The following is a 24,764-nucleotide window of genomic DNA, read 5'->3' as shown; positions in this document are numbered from 1 at the left end:
AGTGCCCCCTTGGTTTAATCCCGGGTACACTTTCACTAAGCGGGGTAGGTAAGCAAAATTAAGCTAACTTTAAAAAGTTATCTTTGTCCCATTGCTCTACTCTATTACATGGGTAGCTGAGAGCTAACTTCATACTTTCTATGCCTCATTATAATTGCTTAAATTTTCTGTAGCACTGTAAGTCCAGGAAGGAGAGCGACATTACAAGATAAGGCATGCAATGCTAATCAAAACATAGTTTGTGAAAATAAAACTAAAAATTAAACATTGTACAATGTCAAATGTACAGTTATTGATAATGTTAAATTAAGATGATCTATTTCTGTGAAAGATTTTTCTTGGCTAATTTTAACTAGATGGTTTGTTTATACTATATCAGTTAATTATATAAATAGATTGATATGTACTTGGTTGCTTAACAAGGAAATGATTAAACTGGCATTAACATATAATGATAATGTATTTAAAATTAAGTCCATTAATGAAAGAAACCTAGCAGTGATATTGGAAGCATATGTTTTAAATTAAAACACCAACACGTTTGCATATTTCAAATTTATGAGATTCTAAATATCACATAAGCACATTTGATGAAAGAAGACCAGAAAGACACTCTTCAATGAGTAGACTACTAGATATTACAATCTCAGTATTCTTCTACTTGGATAAAATTTTTGGTTGTGCTATGCCAAGACATTAAAGAGAAATTGAGATGCAGTATAAATAATCTCTCCTCAACTAATAAAATGAGTAAGGTGTACATTTGACAAAATGAAAAATTATAAAGTCATAGTTAGGTCTCCTTTCACATCTGAAAGGACTGTCAAATAGCATGTTGTTTAAAGTAGTCAGAATAACAGTTTTATTCTGAAAACTCAAACAGAGCATGACTGAGTTTGTCTTTCAAAACTTACATGGAAAAGAAAATTTGACTCCTAATTTATGTCTGTAAAGTAAATTAAGGACCCCTGGAAATCAATACTCATCAATTAGGAATTCTCAAGAAATGAAATTAGTACACTGATTAGTTTCAAGATGTTTTCGAAATAGGTTTCAGGGGTACTTGAAAGTATCACTGTAAAGATTTAGTCATGAAATTTTGCTTTTTTAACAAATCAAAATAGAAAGGCAATTGTTCATGTTATGAAAACCTATAATTTTGTATATTACAAGAATGAAAAATGCTGCTATATGCTCTTACTACATATCCCTTTTTCAATATTTTATTATGCATATACAAATATTCCAAAATCTGAAAAAAATGTGAAATCTAGAAACATTACTAGTCTTAAGCATTTTGGACAAAAGACAACCTGTACTAGAAATAAGTTTAAGTAAATTGGAATAAATGTAAGGAAAAAGGGATATCTCAAATGTTTCCCAGAGAACACAGATTAAATGATATGACATTTGTAATGAAAAAGAAAGACTATATGGAGAAATTATAATGATTATATGCAAAGATAGAGATAAAAGTCCAGTAATACAGAAATACTCTCCTCCTTATAATTATCAGAATTTAACTAAGCCTACTTTAATGCTTTTGGAACTTAAATAAACAAAAATTAAAGGTTCACAATTTGGCTATATACATATACACCTTTGATTTTGAAAAGCTTGAATATGTAGTTTAGAAACAATTTTACTGTCAAGTAAGTTGAACTTTGATTCAGAATGGAACAATTTTGAAGCATAAACTTCATAGTTTTCAACATTAATTAAAACAACAGTTTTGGGAAGTCAATGATTCACATTAATACATTAACATTCAATCTGTTACCTGTATGGGGCGGATGCCTCTCTGGTAGAATCAGATGTTGAAAGTTGATAATACAAACAGCCTCAGCTCCTAACCATCTATCAGACACTGCTCGGATATAGTATTGGGAAGGCAAAGGCTCAAAAATAGGGATTGTAAATACCAGTAGTTGAGCTTCTTTACTAATGACCTAATGTGAAATAAAGTCTAAAATAAATAAGGGTATTTTAACATTATAAAGTTCTTAGTCAGTTCTTAATAAGTGTCTATACAAGATGTACTAAAAATAAAGTATCTTGGGTTTCTAAATAGCTCAGATATTCAAGTACTACAGTAACTTGTAGGGAGTTTCCTTCTGAGGATTATTTGATATAACAGAAGGTAAATTTATACTCACTTTATATTATTTACATATATATATTATCATGTAATAACAGGTTACCAGTTTGATTCATTATCAGAATTTCCCAAACATAATTCACTCAATTGCTTCATCATTTCTGTAATTTCAATTACCATATTATTATTTATGTAATATTTTTAAGTCTGATCAGTACCTTAAGTGGAATATTAGAATCAGTTGAAATAAATTGGTTACCATGGTTACCAAGAAGCTAAATGCATGAAAACAAAATATTACTATGAAATACTATTGCTGTCCTTTCAAGATTTTCAGTCTGAAGCTTGCTTTCTCTCTGATAAAAAGAGAAATTACAAATGAAACGTGAGTCAAAGATGTAGGAACAATTGAGTCTTCACAGAGAATTTTACAAGGAATCATCTTTTCACTAAGAGATTCATTATTCTTCAGTAAATTATTTTTATTCCTCCTATTTTACATATCCCACACCTCTTGAAGCCATGCCTTAAACCATGGTAAAGATTCAGTTGTAATTGAATTTCTCAAATTATAATTGCATTGAGTAATCAATACTGTAATACTTAATCTCTGTTTTCCCTTGAAACCAAAAGGAAAAACAACATAATAATGTTTTTATGGCACTTTGAAATCACAGAGAAAAAACAAAAATTGTTTATATTTGCTTCTTAGCAGCTAAATAATAAGGTTATATTCACCTGTTTTTTAAGAGCTAGAAAATACTCTGAATGGTAAATGTGATCATTTGTAGGATCTTCCACCCAAATCCACCAGGGTTCTCCTACTGTCCCATGGACCTAGAAGAAAAATGATCCTAGTAATATGAAAATCATAACTCAAGTGATAGTACTATTTACATATCAGCATCTATTACTCTAACAAGTTTATTGGTATATAATTTATAAAACAAAGTTTACTCATTGAAAGTATACAGTTCAATGGTTTTAATATAATTACAAAGTTGCACAACTATAAACATAATCTAATTTTAGAACATTTTTATCACCTCCAAGAGAACACTTATATTCATTAGCAGTAATAGCAGAATAGCAGATTTGTCTATTCTGAACACTGTTAAATGTAATGATGACTCATGAGGAGGAGATCACATCCCAATCATTTCTCCTCCAAACCTTCTTGCATTATCTCACACATGAGCTTTTGGGGGACACCACATCTAAACCATAACACCTGGGATAATTTTGATTCACATAAGCCAACCAGCTCATGACATTCTCCTGACAATATCTGTAGTAAAGGAGAAGCCCATAACAAACACTGGCCTAATTAGACTGGGGGGAAAAAAAGGTGTGTCAGAGGGAGGGCTTACAGTCTGTGTTGTGGGCTGAGGAAGCGGGTATGTGTTCCCCTTACTCTGTTAAAAGTGAAAAAAGAAGCAGGAAAACATTTGAGAAGTATCCAAGAGTGTGAGTAGAGCAAAGAGGTGGAAACATCCTGGGCCCTGGATGGTATTATTAACCAAGACTGAACCATCCTCAGGACCTGTCTGACCTGTGTCTGACCTCTTATTGTACAAGAGAATATATTACCTCACTTACATCAGGTTGAGGCAAGTTAGGTTTTATGTTCTTGAAGCCAACAGCATTCTAATAGAGTTAACTATAAAAACAATTGTTTTCATGTATCCCATTTGTTTACAATTAAAAAAAAGTAAAAAAAAAAAAAAAAAAAAGAGTTAGAAGCAAGGATGAATATACAGTAATTCAGATGGGGTGTGGCTCAGAGGTAAAGTTCCTGTCTAGAATGCACAAGGCTCTGGGTTTGATTTGCGAAGTAAACTAAATAAATAAATAAATTAGCTGGATAGAAAAAAGAAATGAGACATAAAACAAAATAAAATAACAATTAAAAACAACTTGTTCTCAAGAATACATGTAAATAAAAGGATAAACATTAAAATGGTTACATGGGGTGAGCTACTGAAATAAAAATAAATATAGTTTAAAAAAAAACAATTGTTTTCTCCTACTAATTAATTAGACTATGGGAGATTTATTATGAAAAGCAATAGTAGAAAACAGTGTGAAAAAATAACCAAACTTTCGTTCATTTTAAAACAAAAATTTCAAATATGAACTTATACCTAAATATAATTTTATATTTTATGTAAAATTTCATATTTATGAAAATATTAATGTAATTTGATATTATCAACTATCCTTATATACTGTGAGAAAAATAACAATAGTTATTTTATTATGCATGTTTACAGATGAGGAAATTTTGGGAATTAAAGTTCTGGACACTTTAATGACAATATAGAATTAAATTAGAACATGGTTGGGTGATTTTAGAGCACACTGCTGAAAAAAATTCATTCACATTAAAGATGTACAAATGTTAAGTAATGCAGAAAGTATCCACCTACATTTAATTAGAATCTTATAAGATTACTTGATGTAAGCACTGCTATAGGACAGTTTCTGATTTACTTGCCTTTCCCAGTTAGTTTTTTGAAACTGAAGACAGTTCTATTTGCCTTTGTATCTACAATTTCTAAAATAGTAACTAGTGAAAAGATAAATATTAAAAGCTGTTGATAGAATAAGAAGAAGATACAAAGTAGATTTTTGTTTGTCTGTTATTTCCGCAATCCCACAGTGCTGGGGACTCGAACCCGGGCCTCGAGCATGCGAGGCAGGCACTCTACGTGATGGGCTATTTCGCCAGCACCAAAGTAGATTTTTACCATTGTTTTAACCTAAGAACATCTAAGGTATTGAAGCAAGAAAAGAAAGAGGAACGCAAATAAAAATAGAAACATAAGAAGCAAGAAGGAACATTCTGGAGAAGGGCTATGTATAGAACTATATATAATCAGAGGAGGAAAATTACAGAAAAATTTGTGTATTGTGGCAACTAGTCAGTCAGTCAGTAGAGATCATGGAGGAAGTAGTCTCAGCAGAAAAGAAACTTGACAAGGAAGAAAAATGTAGAATTTTTTTTCTACAAGTCTAACATTTCAGAAAAGGAGAGAATGGTATTTTGAGACATCAAGATTTAAAAATAGCTCTTTCAGCACAGAGAAACTTGGATTTTTGGTAAGCAAATGAGACTCAATAGAGATGGCAAAAATACATGGTAAAATTCTCACAGATTTGAATCCACCAAAATATTGTTCAGTGTTGCAGTGTTAACTTCCGTAGATGCTCTGAAGAAATTGCTTTGGTTGAATATTCTTCATATACCTATCTTTCTTGAGAATGAGAGTAAATACCATTACAATGTTTTTAACAACTATTATATGTATGTATTATATATGTTTTTTAATAACAATTATATATGTATAAGTATATACATATACATATACATATACATATATATATATATATATATATACACACACACACACAAACATATATATATGTATATTTTACAGGATTTTCTATATCCCTGAGGACAGATGTAGAGAGGTGTAGTAAAATGTAAGGTACAGGCAATTTAGTTTAATATAGGTATAGATATTTTCCATTTCTACCTGATCATTCCATGTGAAATCAGGGTAGATGCTGAGTGTCACTCGGAGGACAGTCCGTGTGATGGGTTGAATGGATGCTTCCATCATAACAGAAGGAATCTGATGAACACATTGTTTGACCTTCAGTCCAATATTCACATGATGCAAAATGTGACCTGAAAGGAAAATATCACATAGAAGAAATGTGTCCAGACAGAAAAAAAGCAATATAATCTGACTTGTAAATGGGATTTCAGAGTAGGTGATTTTATTGCTTGTTTTATGATTTGCTATGTAGAATAGCTGACATTCTTGACCTGGCATGTTTGAATATTTTGTAATAGTTAACTCAAATTAGCAATTCATAGCCCTGGAAATCAGTATCGAGGTTTGTTTAGGTATTAATAGGGTTCTTAAAATTACTGAAACTTGATAGTGTGCTTAAACTACTATAAACAGAACCACTTCTTTCTGAGTTAGTTTAGAATTCATACAGAAATTATGTAAATAGCCACTGATTTATTCAGGATCTATTTCAGAACTATAAAATCATGAGAAATGCTTCAATAATTAAATATAACTATCTACCCAGGCCCATTTCTAAAAAACAAAAACTATAAAATATAATCAATCTAGCACAAAATTAACTACTTAAGCATATTTTCAAAAATAATCAGGATCTGGAATATAGACATGTACAGGTATACCAAGGGTAGAGGCTGTTACAAAACAAATGTGATTAATTAGTTTGAGTAACTAAGTGGAAGTAGATTATATTTTAAAGTACCAAGTGTGCCATATATGTACAGTTAACTTTCCTTATAAATAATCTCTATTTTTTCTGTTGACAGTTTTCTTCTTCCACTCTATTTTAGACTACAAATGTAATAACTATCACAGCCCCTCTTAACATCTTTGCAATTCTTGCCAGCAGCAATCCTCCATCTTACTTGTCTTCAGACTAACTCCCGTCATATGCAATGTCTATTCTTTGCATAAGTGAAATACTGCCTAATCAATGCATTATACATTTGTTAAAAAAATATCAGGATTTGTGCAAATGTATGTTGGAATAACTTTTCAATATTACATGAAAAATGCTAAACACTGAATATTATGTATGCACTGGGTTTAAAGGCATATGTGTATAATTAAGCTTGTTTAGAAACTCTAGAGAAATATAGAGCTTATTGTTCACTTAAATTTTTACTATAATACTGCTGATATACATACCAAAAGTCTTTGGAATTAGTTAAATATTAAGGAATAAATATCACCCATTTACGGGTAAGATCTACATATAAGATACTTAAGTCTTTGACAATATAAACTATTTTAATTGCTAATTCTTTTTATGGGGGGGTGTACTGGGGCTTGAACCCTTGGTCACTTAACCACTGAGCAACATTCCTAGCCCTTTTGTTTAAATTTTTTTTTATTTTGAGACAGGGTCTCACTAAGTTGCTGAGGCTGACCTTGAACTTGTGATCCTCCTGTCTCAGCCTCCTGAGCTGCTGGGATTACAGGCATGTGCCACCACACCCAGTCTTAAATGCAAATTCTGCTAAGTAAATTCATAAAATTTAGAGTGATTTTTGCTCTTTTACATAAATAAAAAAGATTTCATACATATGTTAAAAATTTATATTGAGTTATATGCATTCACAGTCAAAATGAATTATGTAAACTACAATGCACTAATAAAAACATAAATAACAAAGAGAAAATAAAATGAGTAACATGAAAATTCACAATACTTTTATATCTAGTAAAATATTTTATTTTCACAGAAAAATTCATTTAAGCAATTTTCCCCTCTTACCTATTTCATCTTTCCTCATGTCTTTCAGCTTATCTACAGTAAGTTTTTTTTCTTCTAATCTTGTTAGAATGTGTGGTGGTAACACTGAAAATTGTCTCAAAGGGCTAGCCCAACCCCAAAGCCTCTTGTCAATGACTTTACTAAGATTCAGGAGCCTGTAGGTCATGGTAGGCCAACGTTTCCTCAGAGCAATTTCAAAAAGGGCACGGACAATTCTAGCTGCATTCTGAAGAAGAAAGGGGGGGAGATTGGTTGTTAGATTCAATGTGTTTTTAAATTGGTCTGTAAATTTATTATTCAAACTTAGTCTCAAAAGAAGGGCAAGTCAAGCTGCATCCTTGAATTGTGGGACAACATCTTTTCTTATATAACCTTACTCATCTTTATCATTTATATGTAAGAGTAACCACCTCCTTTATATGTGGATGTTACTTGCTAAACTCATGGAGGGTAGCCTTATTCCCAAAGTGTTAGAAAGCTCTACCCTTACAAATTCTCAACAGGAACAAAATAGGAAGGGACAGAAAGCAAAGTATCTAGGAGGCTATTGAGATGTCTAGAATATAAGAGACATGCAGAGATCCCTCTAGGAATATAGTGGAATGACTAAATTTATCTCTATTTAGAGGAAAATTAAAGAAGTCTTTGCAATTCAATAACAGAGGGGTGACAAAGAAAATATTGATGAGTATAGCTACCTATATTAATGGGTCATATCAGTAGCTCCCAAATACCAAGCAATGTAACTACCTTTATATGTATTATCTTTTTACTCTTTACAACAATTGCATTTATTTTTTATTGATATTATGATTTTACAGATGGACACACTAAAGCTTAGGGAGGTTAAAAATTTGTCAAGGTCTTACAGCTATTTGGTGTCAGAGCATGTATTCAATGCCAGATAAGAAACACTCCAAACTTTGATTCTAAACTCAGGTCTTTGAGAATAACTTCATTAACAGACAAATAGAAGGCTAAAATGAATGAAGTCTTTCAAAAAATCACCAAAGCTAGTTTCCATTTGTTTTGCCTCCTTCCCTTTATCATTAACCCTATAGTCAGTCTTATTGAAAACTGTTAAAATTATGGGCTTAGAAATATCACCCAATAAATATCTAAGATATTTGTATTTGAAAGTGAAGAATGTTGATTCTAGACAACATTATAACAAGAAATTTTAATTTGAATGACACAAATTGGGTGAGAATAATGGTCAAAGTCTGTAACATGTACAGTGTAGAGAGACTACACATAGGTTTTTAAAATGAAAAGTTTAGGTGACTGAGAAAGGGTTTACCTTAGGTGCTGAGAGAAGAAAGTTTAAGAAATAGAGAAGGAAATGACAATTTCAGAGCTCTGGAATTACTGATGGCTTAAATTTAAAATATAATAAATTCAAATATAGTTTATTTAATGCATTCAAGGATGATAAATCCAGAATAGCTGTTTAAGAAAAACCAGGGATGCTTTAAAATATATCCTTATTCTGAGGTTGACTTCCTGGGTACCAATCATAAAGGGAATATAAGTTTTATACTATAAATCAAAGTTTTATATTATAAACCAATTCTATGTCAGTCTCTGATATCATCTTCATATTGAATTAAGGAGAAGTGTAGACAGACTATTCATTCAGAACCCATTAAAATTTTATCTTTTATTTTAAATGATTATTTCAATATAAAAATATTAGGGGATATAAATAACAACATTACATGATTTTCAGAAAAAGAAAATAGGAAGTTAGAAATTCTGATTTCTATAAAAGTTATAAGATCTAGATAATTTTTAAATGTTTTTACTCTATCTACATTTACTTTATATGAATTGTGAAATTATCACCTGCTTTCTTGGTTATACTGATTAAATTACTACATTCTTTCAAATTGTTTACAAATACATGAGTTCATGTTTATATATGTTGTGTTTTCAGATATTTCAATGCATTTTTCAGTATTAATGGCCATTAATAATAATTTAAAAGAAACATACATTTTTAATATTAAATCTTTGAATAAATTTACAAATATAAGGTAATAATTACATATTCCAAATAAGATTAAAATTTAATTCTCTTTAATTTAATAGAGGTATTTCTAAATAAAAATAATAAAAATGTATATTTAGAGGTTAAGAATTTTTTTTTTTTTTTTTTTAAAGTATGCTTGGAGTCTGGTATGCTGGAACACATCTGCAATCCTAGCAAATCTAGAGGTTGATGGAGGAGAAATAAAAATTCAAGGTCAGCCTCATCAATGTAGCAAGACCTTGTCTTAAAAAATAAAAAAACAGGCACGGGGTGGTGCACACCTGTAATACTAGTGGTCTGGGAGGCTGAGACAAGAGGACTGCATGTTCAAAGACATTCTCAAAAATTTAAGTAGGCTAGGACCTGTTTCAAAATAAAGGCACTGTTTAAAAATAAAAAAGGTCTAGGTTGATGGTTCAGTGGTTCAATTCCTAGTACCAAAATAAATAAAGTAAATAAAAATAGAAAATAAAAAGGACTGGGGATATATTTCAGTGGTAGAGATCCTCTGGGTTCAGTCAATCTCTAGTAAAAAAAAAAAAAAAAAAAAAAGGAAGAGAGAGAGACAGGAAAGTTAAATAAGACAAAAAAATATATACTTTATTTCACTTGAGGGCTTAAATATAAGAACATAAACATATGAACAACATTAGATACCATGGCAGTTTTTAAAGTTATAAAGTAAATGAGTTGTAGTTTAGGAAATAATTTTCTTTTAGTCCTCAATCTTTAAAATCAGGGACTATCATACTGAAATATATTTATTAGGCCTTATTGAAGATAGATTTGTTATAAGTCAAACCAATCACTAACTTTCACCTTCAGTCCTGATTTATAAGCACAGGTTATATAAAGGACGTAAGAATCAACATCTTTTATTCTAAGGTAAAATAGTGGTTTAGTAGAATTTCTCAAAGCAATTACATTTACAGTATAACAGAATTAATTCCTTGGTCTCTAAAGATAAACAAAGAAGAGAAAATGAAGAGTAAGAGTCTTACCTGTGCAACGTATGCTGAATCTGATATAAGGGAGAAACTATCCATCTCTCCTCGACTGATGTAAGTTTGAAGTAAGATGTTTATTTTCCCATAACTATTTTCTACACCTCCAGGAGCTGAGAGTTCACAAAAGTTGTTTAATAGAGCATCTAACTCCTCTATTTCTTCTTCTCTGACCTAGAAGAGTCAATATTTTAATAGTAATATTGAGGCTAAATTATTGAAAAACCACATTGCATGTTTTTAAAATTTCCTTTTAGTATAATGTAATATTTCACTCTTCTATAGCTAAAACCCAGCAATTTTCCCAGAGGTAAATTATAAAATATGAAACTATCTTGAGTCTGGTACAATTATATTTTATTATTCATCACCAATATTAAAGTTGCCATTGACATATAAAAATTTGATATGCCACAAAAATTAAATCATCTGACCTCAACATCCTTCAACTGATGAGATTTCATTTTTTATTTGACCAGAGTAAAACCTCTGCCCAAATGGATTAGGGCAAACTTGATTATCTTCAAATGCATTCATTACAGTCATATATTTTTATATGGTATAATACATTCATAGCTTCAAGTTATGAAGTACTGTTTCAAAGTATTAAAGTTTTCACTGTTAATGAGATTAAATTATATTATGGGTACAGAAATATTGATTTCTGTATTAGTTTGAATTATGCACATACTCAACATTTTCTTCAGTGAACCATATTGCAAAATAAACCAAAATCTACATACTATATTCTTTGATAAATTAATACAAAACCTATTTAAATTTCTTCATTTGGGATACAGAGCAAAGCATGATGTTAGGTATGATATAACATTATAATCTAGAACACTAAATTTTCCTGTAAAATGGAAAACGCTGCTGATACTTCAAATATGCCATATGGCTTATATCGTATGAGGAATAACAATTAATTTTAAGCTTTTAAAAATAAATAAATGTGTCTATGTTGTACATATCTGACTCAAACTTCAAGTAATCTTACCTTGATCTGATCAAATTCTTCAGCTTTGGAGACTATAGCAAATATGTCACCTTCTGTTTTGTGAGCATCGAAGAGTTCATTAAAGGTCTACAAAAGTGTCATATTTGATTAAAATTGAAAGGTCAAAAGATATTATTTTATTAACATTATGATAATATCACACATTCATTTTTTAAAATATTTTTTAGCTGTAGATGGACACAATACCTTTATTTTATTTTTATGTGGTGCTGAGGATTGAACCCTGTGCCTCACACATGGAAGGTGAGCCCTCTACTACTGAGCTATACCACCAGCCCACATCACACATTCTTAAAGAACACTGGAGTCCTAGATTGTGCAGAGTTGTCTGTGGCACAGTATTCCTTGTTTTCTAAACATTATCAAATTTATCAAAGACTAAAAAACTCTCAGAAACATAATTAACTAAGGAAGTCTCTAGAAGCAAAAAGATCAGTAAAATCATCTAATGAAATCTATACTAAATGTGTAAAAATGTTCATCATAATATTCTGGTCTTGACTCCAGCATAGGCATATAGAAATCTACACCATTTACCATAAGCTCACATATATCATATGAAATTTAGAGGGAAATAATTAGATAACATGTAGTCCGAAGAGTCTAAAAATATGAATAGGGAGGGCAGACAGCAAATCAGTTAAAGACCATATGGAAAAGACAAAGGTAACACAGGGCTAGAGTTCCTGAAAAAGAACTGCAAAAAAGAAAGTGTTAGGTTTTAGTTTGGCAGCAGTATACTAGCAAGAGGATAAATGAGAAAGGTTGCCCCAAACAGACAAGAAGTCATGTGAGCAGGTGTGAAGGACTAGGTGCTGGACTGAGGAACCACCAAATCATAGCTCTAGATAATATGTTAAGAGGTCTTGCAGAAATTGAAGTGCTATACACATATAGGTTACTCTGAAAAGATGGGGAAAAACTAGTAAGCACAAGAGGATGTTTTCTGAAACTTTATATGTATAAGCAAATATTAAATCTATAAACCCTAGATTTCATATAAATAGTTTTTCTTATTTTTGGAGAAATCTCATTTTGATGATCTTTATTCTCCTATTTTAAAAACATTTTTATGTACAAAAGGTAAAGATGAGTTTAAGAAAAAACTCAAAACACACAGACTATCTATAGAATAAAGTGTAAAAATTCACTTTAACCCATTTCTCTCTCATCAAATTTAAGTATTCTCCCAACAGGTGATCATTGTATTGACAGATGTATATAAAAACACATGAAGAAATGTATGTGCTTTTTTAAAAGTATATATATTAAAGTGTCACCTCATCTTAAACAGGACAATGTTAAAAGGTAAAAAACCTATTGTAATTGTGTGGTCGAAATTGTCCTTAAAAGTTCCTTAAATTACCCATCTAGTACAGATTGACTGACTTGATAATTTTATTAGTTTCATTAACTCTTCTTTAGTGTTTCTTATTAACATGCAAATTTTCAACTTTTTATTCAAGAAAATCATTAAGCTATTAACTCCAACTTAAAATCATTCGGGCATTCACTCTATAATATGCTTCAACTGTTTCAGGTGTGTGTGGTGCTTAGGGTATATTCATAGAACAGGATGGCAGGAGAGTGCTGTTGCTATTTAGGGTCATTTTTTTTTTTCTTGTCATTACTGAGGGTATAGTGCTGAGTTCATATAAATTAAATGTATTTGCTTATAAGTTGCTTTTGTTATTTGGCATTGTTAATATATTTTGAAGTCTAGAAAGTATTTGCAACTAAAAAAAAACATTTTTGCATTTGTTCCTCAGTATAATACCTCAATGGTGTTGTACTTAATGTAGTAGTGGCTGGCGGTTCTACCCAAGTCTGTTGAGGAAAAATAACCAGTTCTCTCTTCGAAACGAATCATCTGAGCCTTGTCTAGTTTTCGTCCAACTTCAATGACTAACTGTTCTCGATGCTTTCGTAATGTTGGGTCAATCTACAGGAAAAAAATACAAATATCCGAATTCTAAAGAATTCTCAATTTGCAAACATGTGCCCATTTATGGAAGTTAAATTTTTTTCTTGATGCTTTAGTTAGACTTTAAAAAATTAATTTTGAATTGGTACACAGAAACATAAAATTATATGTATCAATGGTATAAAGTGATGTTTCAATACACATATATATTGTGCAATATTCAAAACAGATTAAATGCAACTATCTCCTCAAACATTTATCATATTTATGGTAGAAACTTAGCACTGACCAATCTCTCCCCACCCCTCTCTCTAACTCCTGGAAACCACCATTATACTTTCAACTTCTATGAGATCAACTTCTTTAGATACCACATATGGATGAGATCAGGCGGTACTTGTCCTTTTGTACTTGGCTTATTTCACTTAACATAATGATATCCAGTTCCATCCCAGTTACTGCAAATGACAGTACTTCACTCTTTTTTATAGCTGAATAATACACCATTTTGCATAGGTATTCCATTCTCTTTGTCCATTCATAATTTGAAGGACACTTAGGCTGCTTCCATTTCTTTGAAAATATGGACAATGCTGCAATGAACACGGGAGAACAGATGCTATTCAACATACTGATTTCATTTCCTTTGGGTATATACCCAGTAGTGAAGATACTGATAAAGATTTTTCGATTATAATTTCTAAAGTACATTTTATACATTTAAGAAATACCTAGAAAAGATTTTATTCTATTAAAGAAAGCTTTAAAATTCATTAAAATTATCAATCTGCATAGTCTCTTTGGATAATAAAATGATCAATCTATACAGTCTCTTTTTTTTTTTTTTTTTGTGGCACTGGGGATTGAACCCGGGACCTTGGTGCTTGCAAGGCAAGCACTCTACCAACTGAGCTATCTCCCCAGCCCTATACAGTCTCCTTAGATATCAATATTATTCTTCCATGGACTTATAATCTTTAAGGTTATAGACACAGGGAATCAGGTATAAAAAATTGTCTTCTCCTTCCCACATTTAAATAGTCACTTTAAATTATCAAATCATATTTCTATTTTATCAGTTACTTGGAAACATGATCGCAAGAGAGCTTTCCCCAGTCAAGGACAAGATACATAAAAATAAATGCATGGTTATTCCTTTAAAAATACAGTTCTACTGTTTTAGGAATTTTCACAACTGTTGGTGGAAAAGCTCATTTTTATCTACAATAATAATAGAAGAAAGAGTAAAGTGAAGTCCACAATGAATTTTTGTATAGTTTTAAAACTATTATTATCTTTTTTCTAAGTATAAGTTGATATTTAACAAAAGATACTAACAAATATTCTTGTTGTTATGTGTGTACATGCACAATTGCACAATCATACATGTACACATCCAAGTCTTGAAGATTAATCCCTTGTCATAAGCAATAATGTAAAATATGACCTTTAATAGGGTGTGGGGGAAGTAGTAAAACTTCTTAGAAATTCAATAAGCTAATATTTCTTCTATTTGTTTTAACTTAGATATTTATGGCAGCTAAAAGTGTTTTAAAAAATCAGAAAAATGAATCGAAAGGATATCAACTGCAGATAAGTAAGATGGCATCAAGAGTTTTATCAGCAAATATTTGCTATAAATGATACACTATATGTATCAGGTTCACTTATGAAAACATGTTATTAATCACATATTATAAAACCATTAAAAAAGGTCAAACTGCTTGATTTGCATTTGTCTATAAGAATTCTGTGACTACAAATTTATAGAGCAATAAAATCAAAACATTAAGTTAAAGAAAAGGTTAAGACATAGAACTGTGAAGGTGGTAAAACTATGAATCCTGAAAAGAAATAAAATTCACTTTTTTTAATACCAGAAAAGTATGTTAAAAGTTTTCATTATACTGCAAAAATGACTTTTGATATTAACCTAGTACTTAAAAATCAATTGATATGTTTAACTTATTCCAAGGGATGGTTTAGTCCATGAAAATACGTGTGTGTTTGTGTTGTTTTTTACTCCTTCAGAGAATTTTCACTGTACCTTTGACTATTCTCACAATGTCCATATTTGTGATGAGAACATCTAGAGACATATTGTTTAAAATGTGCAAGGTCTTTCAAATAAATACCAAGGAGTGGGATAGCTGGGTCATAGCAGCAGAATTCATAGTAGTCAAGTTATGCAACTAGCCCAGGTGCCAATCAACAGATGAGTGAATGGAGAAAATATGGTATATATACACAATGGAGTTTTACTCAGCCATAAGGAGAATGAAATTACGGCATTTGCTGGTAAATGGATGGAACTGGAGAACATCATGCTAAGTGAAATAAGCCAGACTCAAAAAGTCAAGGTCTTAAGCTTTATCTCATATGTGGAAGCAAGAGATAACTAAGGCACTAAAACAATGGGAAGAGGGGGCAATGTCCCATGAAAATAGAAGGGAAATCTGTGGAGTAGAGAAAGGGTACTGAGGGAAGGGAGAAAGGATGAGAAAGGGGAGGAACTGAGTAAAGAAACTGACCAAATTATGCTATGTACATTTATGAATAAAGCACAGTGAATCCTACCTTTCTGTGTATCTATAAAGCACCAACTAAAAATTAATAAATAGAAAAATGTATAAAGTCACAGATTTAATGCACTTATACTTTATAATAGAACAATTTGCCTATAAAATAAGAAATCCATTTGAAGATTAGCACATATTTCAAATGAGAAGCAGAAAGGTAGTCAAATCCTATGCAGAGAAGACCCAAGTATGAAAACCTAGTAATTTCAGATTATCAGCTTCAGAACTAGTTGCTGCTACTATTCTCATTTTTCCCCCCTAAGTCTTAAGTCTTAATCTTTTCCATGGCAAAATCTACTGCACAGGAAAAGGAAAAAATGAAAGAAAATCCCTAAATTTGGCAACTGCTTTGAAAACACATGCACATACACACATATTGATCAGTAAATGGAGAAAAACTATAATTTTGAGCTAACTATAATTTTGCTCTTTAATAATTTTGACTTTACCAAAGTGAATATCATATGAAGATGGTGAATAATGTTTTCATTAGACCACAACTGGATTTTATCTGTAATTAGGAAGTATTTACAGTATATAAAGCAGAGTTCTAAAGAGAAGACAAGATCTGTAAGCCACATGGACCACACAACTATAAAGCTCACAAGAAGAGCTGCTATCACATGTATCTAATCCTCAGTCTATGAATAAGCATTGAATCATGAAACTGACTCCAAACTTCAAACTGTTAAGACAATAATGCATTAATGCTACCTTTTAATTTCAGAATAGGGCATAGAAAGGACATAACGGGAGGAGCAGATTGAACACAACATAAGCCTATTTTAAAAAATTGTCTATATGTTTCATTATGTCTAGTTAATTCTAAAACTAAATTTATCATAGTTAAAAATCATAGCAAAATATTAACATCTAACAGAAATATACCTGAAAAATAAACTGATAGCACAAATATTAACAGTATCAGTGGGAAAAGAGGTTTAAATAAAGCAAAATAATTACAGGGAACCAATTTAATTTTCTTTAGCATTTTTTTAAAAAAGATTAAGCCTCTTTATTTTTCTTCTATGTCCATAACTCTTTTCAGATGAGGCAACAGTAGCAAATATTTATCTTCATATCATGAAAGGATTACAGAACCCAAAAGAAGCTTTGAGTTCTTTTTTTAAATAAATGAGTTTTCTACCTGATAAGCTTTGTGACTGATGCCATACACTAATGGATTTGCTCTCATCCGTACATAAAGGTAAGTGTAACTTATCCACTTCACTGCTTCTTCCACATTTGTGACTGTCCCCAGTGCAATCTGCAAATCAAAAATACAACAGAAATTAAAGTAATGCATTAAAGTTAAACATAAACATTATAGCAAAGACCATTCTGTCAGAAGTAAAGTTTTTAAAATAGATCACTGTGCTACATTTAAAAGAAGGTAAGCACAATCACAGGACATGACTTCTCCAATTAATTAAAATATTAGTCCAGTTTTTTTTAATTGAGAATAATACATTGGAAATGCTATCTTCCAAAACTGAACTTACTCAATATGATGACATTTGGTTATTTTTCTCCGTATGGATTTTAATTCTACATAACATTAAGGATATTTTTGACATCTGTTAATTCTTTCTCATATTCTGTATCCATTTTGTTTTAGTTTCACTTTATATAACACTACTGAAATTTCTAAATGTGAGTGTACCAGAATAAAAATAACAAAATATTATTAATTCTGTCCATGTTTATCCTGATTCTGTGCACTGTCATCACTAAAACCACAGAAGGAACAATGGTTGCTTTTACCTCTAGAGATACTCATTTAGAGGATTGTTGGTATAAATATCCAATATGAATATAATGGAAAATGCAATTATTTCTGTATAAAACAAAGCACAGTTTATTGGGATTTAGACATATTAATACATATGCTTTCAAAATTATACAAGAATAGGGTAAGTTTTTTTATTGGTAAACTTTAAACAAGCTATGGGAAAAATGATATTTATACATTTGAACAAAAATGATCACTGAATGATTCTTTAGATTAAATTCAGAAAGGAAATATAATGTTTAATATAGCATTTGAATGTGGCTTGTGATGTATTAATCAAATAAACCAAAAGTTAATAATTTAGAACAACAATAAATATAAGATCTGTGTAACAAAGAGAAAGGATTAGATAAGGATACTAACAGATTTTAATGAAATATTTTCTTAAAATATTTCCTTAGGCAAGGGATTCATAGGAAGTAATTATGATTTTACTTAAGGTATTCTTTTTACTTAAAAATTCACAAAGTTGTGAAACTTGATGGTTATAAATTTGTTCCTGAACCCTTAACTGAAAAAAAAAAAAAAGTTATTTAATCATAGGAGGTGGGGGGGAAAAGAAAACAAATGCTACATTTTAGTACTAATATTGAGGAAAATGAAAATCTTCATGTTTGATTTAATTCCTGTATTATAATTTTTAATTCCGTGTAACTAATTTTGTGAAAGAAATACGTAGATGGACGGGGGTGGCTCAGTGGTAGAGTGCATGAATAGCATGTACAAGGTCCTGGGTTTAATCCCCAGCATCAAACAAAACAAAATACAACAAAACATAAAGTGGACACTTAGCTATCTTGAGTTAACTGAAGTAGAGTTATAGCAACATATAATTTTCACTGTAATACTATATCATACTAAAAAAGTGGGACAACCGAAAGTAAAAATATAAGATTCTGCCTATTTACTTCTAAATTTATATTAGTTTACTTAAAAATGGCCAAAACGCCCACAGTATAGGTAAATATATACATTTCTTAAATATAAACTGTAAGGTTTTTCAGAAAATGAAAATCAGTAAGAATTAAAATTGAGCCAATAAAGGATGGTTAAACATTTTTTCCAGTCTGCTTACATAAATAAAACTAGTTTGATGATATGGATAAACAGTTGACAGTTTCCCCTATTTCTGATTTCATTATTCATCAGTCAAAACTGTATTATCATATAACCCATATTTTCTTTTATAGTGACCTATATTCCCTTATGACTTATGTTATTACTTTAAAATAACAACCTATGTTCATTCCCTTTTGATCTTATGATGCTATTTTAAAATACCACACAAATCCTAAGAAGAAAATTTTTAAAGGACAAAGTAAGTTTAGTATAATTTTAAAAAATCAGAATTACCAAATAAACATTAATAATTACCTATTGCTACTAGTGTGAGATTAAAAGAGCAAGTAGGTATCAAAAACTGGATCAAGTATTGCAAGTCTTCTAATCATTCATCAAAAGGGAAGAGATAATCCAGAAAAATAAATGTAAAGGTACACCTTATTTTGGGACTAATCCTTGAATGCCACCTAGTGACAAAAATAAAAATTCCCTTGAAAGTATTTGCTGTTACCTAGTGGTTATTTGATACAGGAGACTTTCATAAAACAAGTATTTTTTCCATACTCTCTCTTTTTGAAATTTATCTCAATAATCATAACAAGGCACTAATAAGCCTGAATGCAATTTAAAGTACAATGGATATGGTAACAAATAGCATGGTCCCTGGCCTCAAGTTCTCTAGTCATGGAGGCTAAAGTCATATGTAACTAATTAAGATGACAAATAGGAGTCCAACATTCGTAGAGTCAAGCACCTAAAACATACTCAAAATTTTTTTTTTTTTTTTAAGAAAACATAACGTGTAAAACTTTTAAAAGTGGTATTTGTGTATAGTGTGATAAAACTCTATGCTTCATTAAAGAAAATAAAGTCCATTCCAAATTTGGTAATTCAGAAATCAGACTCATGTCACTTCGTATCTAATTTATCTATTTAAACTTTAGTCTTTATGGTTATCTTATTTATTTTTACCATATGTGTGTTTTTAAAAACTGGGTAAAACCATTTGTATAGTTTCTATCAACTCTATAGTTTTTATATACTAAATAAGCAAATATAATCATGAGCATGTATGTATGTGTATATAGATACATATACATGTTTATATCTACATATGAACTACTTTACTAAGTATGTGAAAAAAACATTTATGCTACCATTCAGTTATTTATTCAACTAAAATTTCAATGCTGGCAGTAAGCATAAGTAGGGTTAAATAAGAAGGGATTATCAGAAAATGGTAAGTGACACTACATTGCCTACCAACTTGGAACAGGCACTTATTAAATTTTCACAATGAGAGCATCCATAAAAAAGAAAAGTAGGCCTTTCTAAGTGAAGTGAGTAGAGTAATAACATTCTAGGGCAGAAGGCCTATGTTGAGAGTAACCAGAACCAGAAGTGGGAAGGTCAGTCGAACTATGGAGGCCTTCACTCCAACAGCCAGTATTTGTACAACATCCTGCTGGGACAAGAGGAACTTTGTGTAAAGAGTATATGTTAGGATATAGAATAAATAATAAACTTTTGAACTACAGGGGTTAGAACAGAGTATATACCCAGCAACATCTGATGAATACATTTTAATAAGCCTGAAACATATCTCAGTGTTTCTCATAGAGCAAAATTAAGTGGCTCTTTATAGGAAAGGAATTTGTGACTTCTTCGACTTTAGCATTATGGAGTTAGCCCTATTAGGCATCAATCAGCAAAGATGTCTCATAAAATGTTTGCATTAAATTATACTTCATGAAATATTTTCTCCAGTGTTTCTAAATTCATAGTCAAAATCAATATTCACAAAATCTAATAGACGCAACGTTCCTAACTTAACATGACTTTCATGTTGGTCACTGATACTAGAGTCTTGCAAAGATTTTTTGGAGTCTAAGTACTTAAAAATCTATTATCTTTTTTAAAATTTTTTTATTTTGAAGTTTTTATTTCTGTGTTAAAGGTAGAACTTCTAGAGGTGAAACAAGGATAATACACCAACTCAGAGCACTATTAAGTAATGAAACAAAGAAGAATCTGACGTGGAATCAAGGAATATAATCCACGATATTTTTAGGAGAGTATTCCTAGCAACCATCACATCTTTTCAGTCAAATCTATTTTTAAAAATCTTAAATTCCAAAAAATTAATAATCCATTCTCTAAATGGATGGGAAACTATAACCAAGAGAAGACAAAAGACCTTTTGTCATGTTAACAAAGTAAATGCTTTTTGTAAAAGACGTCAACATTTCTATCAGTAGTAACCATAGGGAGGTCATTGGTTGTAACCATATTGTCCATATTGAGGTGGATAGTAAGGTTCCTGCATATGTTGTGGGGGGTAATTGTTATACCAGGATCGTCCATGCCACTGATTTGATTGATTGTCACTTGGCCATCCATGTCTGCTCTCCCTACCTCTAAACTGTCTGTTACCTTGCAGCCGATTGCCTTTATTTCTTTGTTTTCCACCATCTCTGCTATTCCATTCCTCAATAATTGGAGGGGTTTCAGGAGGACATTTCAAGTATCCCTGGTACTCTTTATCATCTTCTGTGAATCTATTCGCAAACATCTCTTCAAAATTTGGAACAGCTTCAGAAGTGTCAGTCATCCTGAAATCCCGCCAAAAGCTGTGTCTGTCCAGAGCCCGTAGGCCAGACTTGCTGCGGAAGCGACCTACCACCCCACCACACAGCTTAAGGCCAGACCACTTCAGTTCTTTTAGGTAACAGAGCCTCTCACGCTGGAATCCAGCAACCACCCCAAAAATCCATTACCTTAAGAATGCAGCACAGATTCATGTTTTAAACTCATTTCACACTTGTTTTCCACAGTTAACCAAATTTAATTTCACCTTCAATTATAATTAAAGGAGTTTGTTTCATTAACAGGAAAGTTTACTGCTGACAGGGAGCTGTTCCAGTAAACCAAGATATGAGAAAGTTTAGCAATGGCTATACTTCATTATATTAACTAAAAATTTTAATCTATATGTTTCATTATTTAAATGCCCTTTATATCACTAAATGGAATTGTGCTCAGAGTTTGTTGACATATCTCAAAATGACATTTCTAGTAAGTACTTTATTAACATGAGATGAACTAAGGGAATATTTTTATACTCAGGGATAGACAAGTTTCACTGATGCTACTTTATTGTCCCCAGGAAAGAGTTCCCTGAGGACAAGAGCATTATTTTACTTAGTTTGAGTCTTCTGCATAGTAACATCACCAAATTATGTCTATCACAAAAAACTATCAAGGAACTAATTCTAGTTTTGCTAAGATTTAGTATCCTTGACATACTTTTTAGAAAAATTTTATAAAAAAATAGGCTTATTTTTTCTTTTTTATTGCAAACATCAGGGAAATTATGGCTACCATTTTGGAAAATATTTAGTTCAGTTCTTAGGAGAAAAGAAGGCAGAGTCTTAATGTAGGGAAATATATTTTTCTTTAACTTACTACATTTTTAATAAGATAAGGGAATTCTAAGCTACAATGAAAAGACTTGCTATAGAGCTAAATAGACCTCAGTTTGAATATTAGTTCTTAAAATTATAGCTTATTGACCTTGGGTCAGTTACACATCTCTCTAAGGATAATATCTACGCAGCAGGAGTGCCGACAGAATAACAGAATAAGCACCCAGCAGTCTCTATTCTCTGCTACTATTACTATCACTTTATAGTAATAGACTTTATTCCATTATAAACACTTTTGACCCAAGACCTAATTACTTATACCATGCAATCAGGGTAGGTAACAAGGACTGAAATTGAGCTATGATAATATTTTCTTTGGAGTCAAATTTTATTTCCTAGTCTTTTTCGTTGTTCTGTAATTTTAAGATAAACCAGGGCTCTTCATGCTTTTTTTCTAACTTCCAAACATATCTTCCAAAATTGTCTATCCTTCCTAACTCAGATTGTTTCCTATCATCATGAATAATGCCTTTTTTGACAGTATGGGCCCAAATGTATTTTCTCCTTCTACTAAATACTTCTATGGAGCTTTCTTTCCAATATCATTGCATAATTTTTTCATATCTTTTTTCTCCCCTTTTGGACTATATGCTTCTTAACAGAGGGAACTACATAGTGAGTTTGTTTTTCATTTTCTAAATAGACTTGTAAATAACAAGAATAGAATGTAAGTAAAATTTCTATAAGCTCTTTAAGAAGTACTCGATACAGAACTGCACACAATATTTGATTATGAATATTTCATTTATTTATTTCATATTTATACCTTAACTAAATTACCTAAGTTATTTGAGCCAACTTTAAAGAAAAGATACTGGGGTAGGAAAGTGTTGAATACTTGTGCAGCAGTCATTAAAAATGTCATGAAAACAGTTCACAGAATTTTGAACATTCATTTGATGTTTTATATATATACTCTAAATTTTAAGAATGTTTATTTTCTTTACCAGTTGTTACCTAGGCTTTTCAGGTCCATTATTTAAATTCTAATATAAAAGTCTCTCGCTCTCTCTTTCTCTCACACACACACACATATACCCAACATGCCTGCACACAAACATATGAAATATATGATCATACTCTCATTCAATTTAAGCAATCACATTTTACATAACAAAGTTAATCAAATAACCTAATAAAGACAAGAGAGCTTTATAAAACTTAGAAAAACTTCATACAAATATCAATCATCAATTGAGTAATAAAAATATCACTTATTATTGCTATTTCTGTTTCCCTGATTTGTACAGTTTGGGTTGGATTTCTGATCTATAAAAAAACCTCATAGATTGAAAATATGGTCACATGACAATGGAATCCTGTCAGTCTTGTCTACATTTATACTGCTGTGAGTTAATCAACAATATTGCCATTCAGTCTATTTTGTCTCATGACTATATGGCATAAGCTGTATTCCTAAATACTACAAAGTAACAACCAACACAACATTTATTAAGATTCTATCCCAGTCTTTGACGATTAGAGCTTACCTCTGCGTTGAGGTTATCTGCAAGGCTTTCCAGAAACTGACTCTCAATTGGGTTTTGTTGAGTGAGTAAAGTGAGGTAATGGCTGAGTTTATCATGTGTTGTTATAATGACTCCTTCCCCAAATTTGTCAAATTGTGGTCGTCCAGCTCGGCCAAATATCTGCATGACATCTAAAATTCCAAGGTCAACAAAGGAGCCTCTTTTTGCAGCATATATTTGTGTTCCCTAGATAAGGAAAAGTTAATAAAAATTTACATAAGTACACATAAATATAATCCTAGAGAGCTGAATACTGAAATTGGGCAAATATGGTAAGATCTCGAAAGTGTACTTTAACTAATCCCTTCATCATCTGTGATAGAGTTAAATTTTTACAATATAAACTGGATTTTTATTGGATAAAATAATTTTGCCCTTATAGAAATAACATTCAAAGTCAAAGAAACAGCCAAATCATAATATTTTTCTAAAAATAAATCAGTCCAGAGGTTTGTTTTAAGGCACACACAAATCCATATGCAAAAGAAGGTAAGCTCCTACCTTAATAATAACAGCATGAGCAGGGAGATTGACACCCCAGGCTAATGTAGCTGTACAGACCAGGACTTTGATATGCCCATTGGAAAACAAATTTTCAACTAAATTTCTGTCCTGCCGAAGCATTCCTGCATGATGAATACTAAAACCATCTGGGAATAATTCTCGTACTTGCTTGTTTCTTGACTTTTGCACCTAGAGTAGAAATAAAACATAAAACAAGTAGAGTAGACATAAAACAAAAGCATTATTCAGCAATGAAAAGCAATTTATATTTAACAAAGCTGCTGAATGAGTTTATCAACAAAAGTGTGAAATAATGTTTAAGTATCTGAGGGTGTGACTAAATCTTAGTATATAATGCTTTATACAAAAATCATGTTTTTTAAAATCTATCTTA

The 24,764-nt window shown here is 31.0% G+C and overlaps 2 protein-coding genes across 5 annotated transcripts in view; both read right to left on the bottom strand.

Moving 5' to 3' along the window:
- The window catches only part of Ascc3 (activating signal cointegrator 1 complex subunit 3), a 404,873-nt gene that overhangs the window by 142,759 nt on the left and 237,350 nt on the right, over window positions 1–24,764 (bottom strand). For 3 of the 4 annotated variants that reach the window (XM_047557710.1, XM_047557708.1, XM_047557709.1), the window contains 10 exons: window positions 24,368–24,559; window positions 23,828–24,052; window positions 17,146–17,265; window positions 13,273–13,437; window positions 11,475–11,561; window positions 10,472–10,648; window positions 7,439–7,664; window positions 5,638–5,792; window positions 2,837–2,935; window positions 1,781–1,949 (listed from right to left, as the gene is read on the bottom strand). In XM_047557710.1, coding sequence (XP_047413666.1) covers window positions 1,781–1,949; window positions 2,837–2,935; window positions 5,638–5,792; window positions 7,439–7,664; window positions 10,472–10,648; window positions 11,475–11,561; window positions 13,273–13,437; window positions 17,146–17,265; window positions 23,828–24,052; window positions 24,368–24,559 — 1,615 coding nt within the window. Of the gene's footprint in view, window positions 1–1,780; window positions 1,950–2,836; window positions 2,936–5,637; window positions 5,793–7,438; window positions 7,665–10,471; window positions 10,649–11,474; window positions 11,562–13,272; window positions 13,438–13,827; window positions 14,013–17,145; window positions 17,266–23,827; window positions 24,053–24,367; window positions 24,560–24,764 lie in introns of those variants that run through there. The other variant, XM_047557711.1, reaches the window with a different exon arrangement.
- On the bottom strand, window positions 21,125–21,477 carry LOC124988317 (RNA guanine-N7 methyltransferase activating subunit-like). Its single transcript, XM_047557713.1, has one exon. The coding sequence runs from the start codon at window positions 21,461–21,463 to the stop codon at window positions 21,125–21,127; it is 339 nt and encodes a 112-aa protein (XP_047413669.1). The 5' UTR covers window positions 21,464–21,477.

The sequence above is a fragment of the Sciurus carolinensis genome, chromosome 7 (assembly GCF_902686445.1).
Source record: "Sciurus carolinensis chromosome 7, mSciCar1.2, whole genome shotgun sequence".
Lineage (NCBI taxonomy): Eukaryota > Metazoa > Chordata > Mammalia > Rodentia > Sciuridae > Sciurus > Sciurus carolinensis.
This window is presented reverse-complemented; position numbering and strand designations above follow the sequence as displayed.